Consider the following 12,550-nt stretch of genomic DNA (forward strand, 5'->3'; position numbering starts at 1 on the left):
CACACGATAGTTAAGATAGTTATACAGCTAGTTTCTCTTCAAAAGATTTGTGCTAATTTTGTCTGGACATTATTTCATGCCTATATCTTGTACTCTGAGTAACTACTAAGAAGATAATGTATCAATTATTGTAACTCTATTAGCCTGGTTTGAAACTGTTTCATTTTATATCTTTCTTCTTCTCTTTAGAAAATTTTTTTTTCCTATGAACAAGGCCACAGTTTTGAACAACCTCAGTGTACAGTCTGATGTTACAGAGGAAAGCACCACCCCATCCCACCTGATGTTTATATCTGCCTGATGCTCCAAGAGGAAGAGTGCACTCTTGCTGTCCTGCCGCTGGATAGCCATGTGCAGCAGAGTCTGCCCATCTGACATGGTGTCATTGATGGAAGCCCCAGAGCCCAGCAGCTGGGCTGCGATCGTATGCATGCCTGAGAAAGAAACGCCCTGGTTAATGGCTGTTCAGCTCTCCCTACTTCCTCAACATCTTACTACAGTTACGCTCCCTTAACTTCTCAAAGCCAAGAGTTGTCCCACAGGGTGTTTTAGGTCAAATCCACTCAGAAAGGTTATTTAATAACTCAGTGATTAGCCCACTCGCCCCTCCCCCATCAGCCCACCTACACCTCTGACATCTATGTACTGCAGACACCCACAGCTGTCACACAGCCTTACCAGTCCATAATGCCAGGCCCAGAACAGTCTGGTCTCGGGAATCCTTGAGGCTAAAGTCCGGAATAATTTGCAAGTTGTTGGTAGCATGAAGAGCATTGGCTAAATTTTTTTTAAAGAAAAACAACATTTAATTTCACCATCCCATAGATATTTTAAGCATGCAATTGAGCAAGAACTCAATTTCAAATTGGCTAACTTACTACTCAAAACAGATAAATCTTTCTGTGGGAAGTAGAACCTTAGAAACCTAATACTTTGGAGTAAAGCCATTATGGGAAATAAACATTTATTTATTTATTTATTTATTTATTTATTTATTTATTTATTTATTGTGGAACCAGGGATTGAACTCAGACCCTTGTGCTTGCCAGGCAAGCACTTATTCTACTGAGCCATCTCCCGGCCCCCGGGAAATAAACTTTTAAAAAAGCAATTTAAGCTAGGTATGATGGTGCACACCTGTAATCCCAGCACTTGGAAGGTAGAGGCAGGAGTATGTTGGTGAGTTCAAGGCCAGCCTAGGCTATATGGTGAGTTTAAGTTCAGCTTGCACTATGTGATATAACACTGTCTCAAAAAACAAACAAACAACAACAAAGGTCAACTTAAAACAAGTTGAGGGGCTGGGGAGATGGCTCAGATAAGCACTTCCCTGGCAAGTGTAAGGGCCTGAGTTCAATCCCCGGTTCCACAAAAAAAATAAATAAAACAAGCTGAGGGGAAAAGGAAAAACTAGCTGGGCACAGTAGCATGTGCCTATAATCCTAGCATTTGAGAGGTTGATGCTGGAGGATCACTGTGAGTCCAAGACTAGCTTGAACTACACAGAAAGACCTTGTCTCAAAACAAAAACAATAAACAACATCAAAAATTTAAAACAGAGCCAGGCATGGTGGTACACTCGGGAAGCTGAGGCAGAAGGATTGTTGGGAGTTCGAGACCAGCCTGGGCTAAACTCAAGGCCAGCCTAAGCTGTATAGAGAGAGACCCTGTCTCAAAATGATGAATAGATAGATAAATACTTAAAAAACACTCTTCAAATAAGGAATATCAGCTCCAGTACAAAAACATACCTTTATCAGACGACTATTAAAAAGAAGATTAAAACAATGCCCTGACAATGTTCTAATTCCTACAAACTTAAAACTCTTGTAAGGACCAAGACAAAAAAGCACCTTCCACCTAAAACCTTACTTCTGTCCAGTAGCACAATGCTAGAAAGTGCTAGATTTCTGAGAACTGAAGTAAGAGTAAAAAACAAGCCTCAGAATAAGAAAGAAAAGGTGTAAGAGGATTTTCTAAAGGAAGTAGGCCTTATGCTACAGGGTGCATCTCCCCCAATGCCTCCCCTCTCATGGCTTGTCTCCAGGGAACTCAGAGACAGATGAAAGGACCAAGTGACCTGTGGCAGACTGCTACAATAGAGTTCTCGAAAACAATGCTCACACCAAGGCAAAAATGCAGCTCTACCTACATTAAAATGGCATGGAAAATACCCTGAACAAGACAGAACAGTCACAGCTTCTCACACTTTAACTTGACAGGTAGTATGAGCAGACCCCACCCTCTAAATGTACACAGGAAAACATGGCGGTCAAGAGCCATCTTCTTACCTAGTTTGACCTGAACAAATGCCTCTTGTTAGAAACTCACCAACAGAAGACAAAGCCACTCTGTAATTACCTAACTGTAATTACCCTAAATTGGTGTCTCAAAGCCAAACTGATGGGCAGAACTCCCCATTACTTACCTTTCTGCTCGAGAATGACAGACACCACATCTGGATGATTATAGGCAATTGCCATGTGTAGCGGTGTCTGCAGATAGACACTGTCCATGGAGCTGGTCAGGGATGCAGCTTCCTTTGAAAAAGGCACAGCCTCCTTTGTCTGCAGGTTTGGGTTGGCACCTTGCTGCAGGAGTTCTGCCGTGAGGTTGGCCAGGCCATGGCGACAAGCTGTATGCAATGGAGTTTCTCCCTGAATGCAAACAGATGGCCCAGACCTGAGCATCTACAGGCTAGGAGTTCCCTTCATAAAGGCATAAAGACAGCATAAATGCCAAAATTAGGCCCCAGTGCCAGCCATCGTTGGTTCAACCTGCCACCAACTATGACTTGGCCCAGTAAGCCACTGGTTCATCCTGTCAGCTTCCATGCTGCATGTGTGCAGGTGTGTGTATGTGTGGGGATGGGGGTAGTGGTAGTAAGGGGATTAAATCCAGGACCCCTGCAATGAATTACATCCTTAGCACTTTTTCATTTTTTTAATTTTCATGAGGGATTTACTATGTTGCGTAAGTAGTCCAGGATAGGCTCAACTTGCGATTCACCTGCCTCAGGCTCCCGGAGTGCTAGCATTATAGCTGTGCACCACCATACTGTACTTTCCTAACTTTGATCATCGATCACCTGTGCTCTCACCCTTAAGTTTTTAGCATCTTCCCAAGTACCTTCCAAATGCCCGGACTTTCCATCTTCTCCATCTCTTACAATCTCCATAACCACCCTTCATTTTGCTTTCATAATTACTTTTTTCTATTTATAAAAATAATGATTATAACTACCAACTGTCTCAAAATAAACACTGTACAAAATATAAGAGCTTCCGTCACAGCCCCAGAGGTAAGCAAGGTTAAGTTGGGGCATCATTTCTCTGATTCTCCACTAGCATCCCCATCCCCTGTCCTTTCCTTCTTTTTTAAAAAATATTTTTTGAGATGGAGTCTTGCTTCGAAGTTTAGGCTGGCCTTGATTCTTTATGTAGTCCAGTCTCACCTCAAACTTGTGTCTGTCTGTGTCTTTCCTTCTTTCGTGCAACTCACAGATACATTTATTCACGCTACAGAGTAAATTACACTTACACAAGTGTACTGTGACATTCTGCATACCCAACTATCTAACACAGCTTGCTTCCGTTTACACGCAGACTGATGATTCACCTCGTGTACTCAAGAGAGGGAGTTAACGCCGATCACGAGCAGGTACAGAACTTGAACCAACTGCCAGTGGTGCCCTAAAGGAACCAGGAATACCAATTTCACATTTTCTCCACTAACAGTATTTGCAGGAAAACACACACAGAGACACACAAACACAAATGTGCATGTGTCTTCATGTTTATGTGTGATCTACCCACACACGTGATGGTTCTTTTTCACCTAAACAAATGGAAACTGAACATACTGCTCTGGACCTTCCTCTTACAAATTATCATCACAGAAATAACTACTCCATTATTTTCTCTGTCCAGTCTTCTCTGTTGCTACACATTCTCAATGGGTACACTTATAGACTGCCATGGCTTCTACCAGCAGCTGCAAATCCAGGTCTGTCATCTAGACATCCTCACTGAATGTTTAGAAAGAACTCAACAATTTCAATGGGATTTACACCACTCCAGTTCTTCCTCCTGGCCAGGTTCTACCAAAAAAATTTTTTAACCTTTTTTTGTTTCTTTGTTTTTGTTGTGTAGGGGAGGACTAGGAATCGAACTCAGGACTGTATGCCTGCCAGGCAGGTGCTGCACCACTGAGCTAAATCCCCAGCCAAAAATAGTTTTAATACTTCTCTTGCACTTACTTCTACAAGGTGTAAGTGCACATCTGTTAACTGGAATTCTGTAATTCCTCTGCAACCTACTGATTTGGCTCTAAATACAGCATGAGAGGTCATAATAGGTCACTGCTTGACTAGATGATTCCTACCCAGCTCCTGTCTAGACTCAGTGCCACATTCACCATGCCAGCCTTCCCAGGCAGCTCTCTCACACCTCTAAAGTGATCGTGCTGCTCCTCTGTGGACCTTCTCCATAGGATGAAGCCCAAAGCTCTTAAACCAGCTTTCCAGACCTTTTTTGCTGTGTGCCTCTCACTTGCTTCTGTGTCAGCTGTCCCCAGTGCCACTACCTTAGGTTTTATCTAGTTTTGCTATGAAGGGTATCAGAGAGAGAGATCAAGAAGTCATATACAGTATGGACTCCTGGAAGGCTTTTGTAGTCAGGTGACAGAGCATGTCTTCATACTACCAGAAATAGAAGAATGGACAGAATTAACAATGCAAGAAAGATAAGGACAGACAAACACACAACAGGAAAAGCAAAGCCATTGAAAAAACGAGAGGATAAAAGGCAGAGTCCAAAAAGGGGGAAAGGCCAGGCACAATGGTACATGCCTTTAATTCCAGCTACACAGGAGGCTGAGGTAGGAAGAAATGAGGTTTAAGACTAGCCCAGGCAATTTAACAAGAACCTATCTCATAATAAAAATAAAGGGGGAAGGATGTAGCTCAGTGCAAGGCCCTGGATTCAATTCCTAGTGAAAGAAAGAAAGAAAGAAAGAAAGAAAGAAAGAAAGAAAGAAAGAAAGAAAGAAAGAAAAAAGATGGATTGATCTTAATATGTTCTGAGACACCCCAAGTATACATACCATGCTTTTTTCTACATACAGATACTATGGCAAAGTTTAATTTATAAATTAGGCAGAGGGTATTAAAATAATAATAAAGAACAATTGTAACAATATAGTACATAAAGTTATATAAATGTGGTCTCTCAAAATATCTTTTGTTCTGTTCTCATGTTTCTTGGGATTATGTGAAATGATACAATGCCTACATGAAGAGCTGAAGTGAGATGAATGGTATGGGCATTGTGATACTGTATTATGTTATCCAATAGGGAATGTAGCTCAATGGTACAGCGCCTGCCCAACAAGTACAAGGTCCTGAGTTCAACTGCTGGTACCAAAAACAGTTAGTGGCACATCTGATAAGCGCAATAACTCCTAATGGGTAGGTGGTATGCAGAGCATTGATATGCTGGACAAAGGGACGATTCACCTCCTGGCAAGACAGCCCTTGATGAGATTTCATCGTGCTGCTCAGAATAATGAGCAATTTAAAACTTATTAATTATTTCTGGAATTTCACATTTTTAGACCACAGTTTTCAGTAACTCAAATTAGTAAAAGTAAAATCATGGGTGAGGGAGGGACACCCCTATTGTGCAATCTACCTTGTTAGCTTGAGACATGGACTGAATGAGCAATCACATAGGACAACCACAGACCAAGATGCTATGTCTGCTAATTTCTATTAGATTACAAAGCCCAGAGTTGCCAGGTATGGTGGTGCATGCCTGTAATCCCAGCATTCAAGAGGCTAAGGCAGGAGGATTACTGTGAGTTTGAGACCAGCATGGGCCACAAAGTGAGCTCAAGGCTAGTCTACACTACACAGTGAGGTCCTGTCTCAAAAGACAAAAAAAAAAAAAAAAAAAAAAAACCCACCAAAAACAAAAGTATTTAGTCTAGGGCTTGATATATACAACTATTACTTCAGAAATGTTTAATGAATCAACCAATATTTGAGCATACATAAAAGAACTTATAGACTCTATTTTACTCTGTTGTTCTGTTTTTAAATAAGAGTCTTGCTATGCAGTTTAGGCTGGCCTTAAACTCAAGGTGATCCTCCTGCCCCAGCCTCCTAAGTGCTGGGACAACAGATGTGTACTAACATTCCTGCATTTACTCTGGTTTTAAAACCACATGTATGTATCATGTTCATAGAAATTGGTGAAAGAAAGAAAATGAAAAAGAACCTATTCCCCATTTCCTACATATTCACCACTATTTCTTCCACAGAACAAAACCATTTCTCTGAACTGCTTTGTCACACTTACCCACTTGTTTTTGTGGTTGACATGGGCACCATTGGTTGCCAGGAAAAGAGCTGCTGCCTCATTTCCTGCTCCAGCTGCCCGCTGTAGTAAACAATTTCCTAGAAGAAAATGTGGATATTCATTCTATTTGCATAGAAATGAGGCCAAGTTCCACAGTGTGCAACACCCTGCCTTCCCCCACCACCTTAGCCCTGGGCAGCCCACACTGGAGTCCAGGTATCCTGTAGGTCCCAAAGGCCATCTGTATGTGGACACTGACACTAGGGAAGACCAGAAGCTGGAATACTGACTCTCCCCCAGGTTTCCAACTGGTCACCGCCTAGGTCCATAGGGAAGTTACGTCTCATTGCTAGGGACTGGTTAGAGCAAGGTTTCCCAACAGTGGTGGAACTGACATTTTGGGAGGAATAATTCTGTGTCACAGAGTCCTGTCTTGCACACTGTACAATATTTAGAAATATTCCTGGATTCTACCTACTGGATACCAGCAGGACTGAACTTGTGGCAAACAAAAATGTTCACAGATGTCATCACATGTCTGGAGTAAGGTGGGACTGAAGGTGAGAACCACTGAGCTAGATTACTATGTCAAAAATATTAGACACTTAAGTTGTAGCATAAAATGCCCCTCAAATACTTCGTTTTTATTTCTAGTCCCTTAAACATGCTTACTCTTGGCGTACAAATATTTTGCTTAGCATTTTCACCTTTTTATAAGTAAAAATCTTGAAAAAAACCTATTTTTATAAGTAAAAATAGTTTCTCCAGACACAGTTTTAGCCCTAGAATAGTGTCTCACAGTCTTTTAATATCCACTCCCAGAAATGAACATAAAATCTTATGCTCTATAGCTATACTACTTGAAAAATCAAAGTTAAGTAACAACTAAAAATAAATAAAAGAAACTGGGGAGACAGCTCAGTAGAATAAGTTCTTGCCTGGCAAGTATAAGGTTCTGAGTTCAATCCCCTGTACCAAAAAAAAAAAAAAAAAAGAAATGTAACAAAGGACTACTGTCTTCATGCCATTTTTAATTTTCCCTCTGATAAAGTGAGTCTACCTCAATTCCCATGAGTCCTCATTCACTTGTGCAGTCATTCTGTGCCCACAAGTCTTAAATTATATTCCCTTCAGCAGTGACTGCTAAAATATTACCAAATTGCCAAAAACCAATGAACTAAGGTTATTACAGGTAAAATAAGAAATGGCACAAATCAACAGTAAAAAACAGGGCTGGCCAGATAGCTCAGTGGATTAAAGTGCCTGCTTAGGCAGATCCAGGGGCTGAGGTTTGATCCCTAGAGTGTGGTGCCAGCCCCGCCCCTAGGCGAGATAGTGATTGAGACTGTGTGGTGGCACATGCCTATAATCCCAGCACTTGGGAGACTGAAAATCAGGAAGGATCACTATGAGTCCAAGGTATGTAGTGAGGCCCTGTAGACCCTGTACTAAACACATAAAAAAGAAAAAGTTTAGTTAACAACTGCATCTTTGGAGCTCATCAGTATGAAACATTTATAGTGAAGTTCTTCCTGGAGTCCTTGTTCTGTGGTATTACTGCCTTTAGCTTTGAGGTCATTTAGAATGGTGATTTCACGACCTTTATTTTTTTGTTTCTACTGAAGAACTGAACTGCTAGGTTTCCAACTGGTCACCAACCACCTTAACTTTTATTTGTATCCTCCAGCCCCACAATCTTTATTTAATTAATAACTTTTTTTTTTTTTTTGTATTTTTGGCAAGGGTCTACAGGATGTTCAGGGTCTCACTACTAGATCAGACTCATAGTGATCCACCTGTTTACAGCCTCCCAAGAGCTGGGATTACAGGTGTGCGCCACCATGCCCAATCTCCACTGCTGTGCACCAGGGGTGGGGTTGAGGTGGTAGGCTGGGGGATCAAACCCCTGGCCCCTGCACCTACTTGCAAGAGCCTTAATCTGCTGAGCTATTTGGCTGACCCTTTTTCTTTTTTTTTTTTTTTTTTTTTTTTTTTTTTGTGTGTGTGTGTGTGTGTGTGTGTGTGTGGCCAGCTCAGCCCACCAGGGGGCGGGGCTGGCTGGCATGTGGTGCTGGGGGATTGAACCGTGGTCGCTGTGCTCTGCTAAGCTTGTTCTAATTAGGTGCATTAGACCACTGAGCCATCTCAACAGCCCCTGGCCCTTTTTCTTTAACAAAGAGGTCAACATCTATCTTCTTGTGGGTGAGTGGGGGGGGGGTCAATTCTCTCTAACATTCTGTACTCATATGTTGTTAATACTACTAAATGATGAAATATAAGAACTCACTCCTCTTAAAACATTTCTGTTCATCTAGATTAAAGAATAACATTAAAACAATGGTTCAGTATTTGTCTGTTTGCTCTGTGGATTCCTGAGAACCTTTCAGGAGGCCTATGAGGTCAAAACTATTTTCTTAATATTACTATTTGCTTCTCCCCACTGTGTTGGTATCTACTAATAGTGCAAAAACAACAATGGGTCAAACTGCAGAGCTTAACACAAATGAACAGGATGGTATCAAAGTGGGCTGGTAGGTTACACAGAAAAGAGCCAGATTCATTTCTGATAGTATTTGATGAATCAGTAATAACTAATGATTTTAGGGGGCCGGGGAGATAGCTCAGTAGAATACGCACTTGCCTGGCAAGTGCCAGATCCTGAGTTCAATCCCCGGTACCAAAAAAAAAAAAAAAAAACCCTACTACAGGAAGGGGAGGACGGCTCAGTGGAATAAGCGCTTCCCTGGTAAGCGCGAGGGCCTGAGTTCAATCCTCGGTTCCACAAAAAAAAAAAAAAAAAAAAAAAAAAAAAAAAAAAAAAAAAAAATCCCTAATGATTTTACTAAATCTCAACACTGAGTACATGTTTGAAAAACTGTGGGCCAGTGAGATAGCTCAGCAGACTAAGCATGTGCTCAGGCAAACCCAGGGTCCGGGGTTTGATCCCCAGCACTACATGCCACACTGGCCCAGACCGAGTGTGGTAGTACATGCTAGCATTCCTAGCGCTGGAGAAGTTGAAAACAGGAGGACAACTACAAGTCCTAGCTGTGTAGTGAGACTCTGTATCAAATACATTTAAGAAAGAAAGAAAGAACAAATAAAGAAGTGTACTTAAAGGTTTTGCTACATACTGTAGCAAAGAACACTGTTGCTGGAGTAGGCTGGATTAGCAGCTTTTCTTACAGAATAGTATTTTCACTCACAAGAGTGACTAATTAATATAACATTATTATTCAACTATAAATATTTGGAAGATATTTTTTTGAAAATGAACAAAAGGGTCCAGACATGATGGCTGTAATCTCAGCACTCGGGAGGCTGAGGCAGGAGGATCCTTGCAAGTCTGAGAGCAGCCTGGGCTACACAGTGAGCTCAAGGCCAGCCTGAACTGTATACTGCATAGTAAGACCCTGTCTCAAGAAGACAAAAAAGAAAACAACCTGCTATGTGAAAAAAAAATTAGTAATTTTTTGTACCCAATGATAAAATGTGAGTATTCAAATGAAAATGAAAATTTTGGAAAAAAAAATTTTGGCAAACTTTTCTCTGCAACTCTCATTCTGATACTTTCAATACAGAAAAGTCTCTTCTGATGAGATTAGTGGTGACATAAATATAATTCTAAACTGTGTGCATACCTGGGAGATCTGCAGAACTCCAGGTACCAACATTCTCTAAATGACTAAGGTATGTTTTAAAAATCACACATAGGGAAACAACCCATACAAAGCATAATGAGTCCTCTTTAAAAAACAAAAATAAAAAAATAAAGCACAAAGTGAGCCATGGGTTTTATTTATTCTGAATTAGGGTCTCACTATGTAGTCTAGGCTGGCTTCACACTCACCATGCCTCAAACTCTTTTGCTTCAGCCTCCCAAATACTGAAATCACAGGCGTATGTCTCTGTGCCACCCAGCTTCAGCTTTTTTCCCTCTGACGGTCACTGGCCTTTGCACTGATCCCCTCAGCCTCATTAGCTTTTCTTTTGAGACAGGATCTAATCGGTCTCTTAAGCTGCCCAGGCTGTGCTGCAACTTGCAGTCCTCTTGCCTCACAGGGTACTGAGATCATAAGCATGTGCCACTGGCCCACCTTAAACTGTAATTTATTAATTAATTAATTTATTTAAAACTATAATTTTTAGGGAGGCACAACAAGTTCTGAATCTAAAATATCCCCAAACGCACCTCAATAAATAAACAAGTAGGGCTAGGGATATAGCTCAGTGGCACAGCCCCTGCCAGGCAAGGGAGAAGTTGTAAGTTCAACTCCTAGTACCAAAGAAACAAATAAACATACACACATTTCTGTTTAAAATATGTGTCTAAGTAGTTTGAAACACAAGATTTTAAAAAAAATTAATCTGAGTTTTTACTATATTTAAGAACAAAGTAATTCTCATCTGGGGATGTAGCTCAGTGGTAGAGTGCTTGCCCAACAAGGCAAGGCCCTGGGTTCAATCCCCAGGATCACTACATAAGTGAGTAAATAAATCTTTATGCTAGTCACTTGCTAAATTTTTGTTGTGACACATGGCTGTAATCTCAGTACTGAGGAAGCTGAGGCAGGAAGATTGCTGCCAAGCTCGAGACCAGCCTGGGCTATATTGTCTTTTCAAGGCTGTCTGAACTACAAAGTGACTGTCTCAAAAAATATTCACACAGCATTTCGCAGAATCCATCCCTTAGCTTTACCTGTCACTGTATCGGGGGCATCAGTGTTGCTGCCACACTGAATGAGTCTGGCTGCAAAGCTGTTCTCATCAAATGATGTCCCATTTACCACGGGGAGGTCCTCAAATGGGTTCACAGACTGGTCCGAAGTCACCGTGATGTACTGCACTGCAAGCCACAGAGCTGTGCTGCCCTCGTGGTCTTTCAGTTCTAAATCTAATCTGAAATGAGGGAGCAATGTGAACAGCAAATATAATCTTCCAATACTGTACTGTTAATAGCCTCACTTTTTCTCTCTACACATTTTGAATTTATAACACTAAAAGATGTTTTAAAAGAATTTTTCACTCACAATCCCACCCTTACAAGTGCTTTTTCATTTCTCCATGTCGCCCTACGTACTGTTTACACTGCAGCAGCTGGTTAAACACGTATTCGTTCCTGGCCATGATGGACAAGTGTAATGGTGTCCTGCAGGATAAAAAGGGATCATCAATTCAAATTACTCACAGCACGGCGAGGCAAGACACCACCCCCAAGAAACTACATTTCGACGACATACCATTCTCCAAAACCATGACCAGGAATCAAAACAGGAGAATAGATATTATGCTTTATATCTAGATGTCTCCTCAAAGCTTCATGGGCCGACAGGCAGGGCTTCTGGAAGGTGGCTGGATTATGGGGCTTACAACTGCCCTACACTGAGAAGTGGGGCCTCGACAGAAGAGGTAGGTCACTGGGGCATGACTTGGGAAGATGTTTTCCTTTGCAGCCCCTCCTTCGCTCTTTGCTTCCGGGCCACCTAGCCACGAACAGCTCTCCTCCCTGGGCCCATCTGCCTGCCATGCTGCCTTAGAGATAGCCAGTGATGGACTGAAAGATGAGCCAAAATAAACCTCTCCTCCCTTCAGCTGTGGGCACTGGGCATTTTGTCCCAAGTACCAGAAAGTTACTGAGACAACAGATGTGCTTATTCATTACCATTTGTTTAACTGCCAAAGAAGACAAGAATCCCTAAATGAAGAAGTATGAAGTACTGCCCAAATGTGCACAGGCTATATTTAAGTACTACTTCCTATCATAGGTATGTATATTTTCCCTCATCTATCCTACACCAATTTTGAATAAAATTTTCTTCTTCCTTCCCAATAATTTTCTGTTACACTCATAGAAGAGCAATGGGTGAGAATGATGCCCGGAGCAGCTAACCCCTCCTCACTTCTTTTATTTAGCTCAAGTGTTCTAGAGAAGATGCCATGGGCAGCCAGAGTCAAGGCTGGCATCTACTTCATGATCAGACTCCCAGAATTTACCACAGCAGCAGAAAAAAAAAAAAATCAAAGACTCTTACAGGGGCAATCAATAAAGATGCAATTATTGTGGGAAATAAGGTAATTAGTACATGACACTGTGGTTCATGAATATCCATCTTACTTCAGTACTTTATCAAATTTATTTTCCTATTCTAACAACTTAACAACAGAAATCTTTTCTTTCCTTCCTTCCTTCC

General features: G+C 41.4%; 1 protein-coding gene across 2 annotated transcripts in view; it reads right to left on the reverse strand.

Annotated features, from left to right (window-relative positions):
• Ankfy1 (ankyrin repeat and FYVE domain containing 1) overlaps window positions 1-12,550 on the reverse strand; it is a 71,569-nt gene that overhangs the window by 20,153 nt on the left and 38,866 nt on the right. For both annotated transcript variants that reach the window (XM_023723233.1, XM_023723234.1), the window contains 6 exons: window positions 11,440-11,508; window positions 11,059-11,258; window positions 6,360-6,457; window positions 2,429-2,657; window positions 679-777; window positions 281-434 (listed from right to left, as the gene is read on the reverse strand). In XM_023723233.1, the coding sequence (XP_023579001.1) occupies window positions 281-434; window positions 679-777; window positions 2,429-2,657; window positions 6,360-6,457; window positions 11,059-11,258; window positions 11,440-11,508 (849 nt within the window). The remainder of the gene's footprint in view (window positions 1-280; window positions 435-678; window positions 778-2,428; window positions 2,658-6,359; window positions 6,458-11,058; window positions 11,259-11,439; window positions 11,509-12,550) is intronic.

The sequence above is a fragment of the Octodon degus genome, unplaced genomic scaffold (genome assembly GCF_000260255.1).
Source record: "Octodon degus isolate 3935 unplaced genomic scaffold, OctDeg1.0 scaffold00098, whole genome shotgun sequence".
In the NCBI taxonomy this organism is placed as follows: Eukaryota; Metazoa; Chordata; class Mammalia; order Rodentia; family Octodontidae; genus Octodon; species Octodon degus.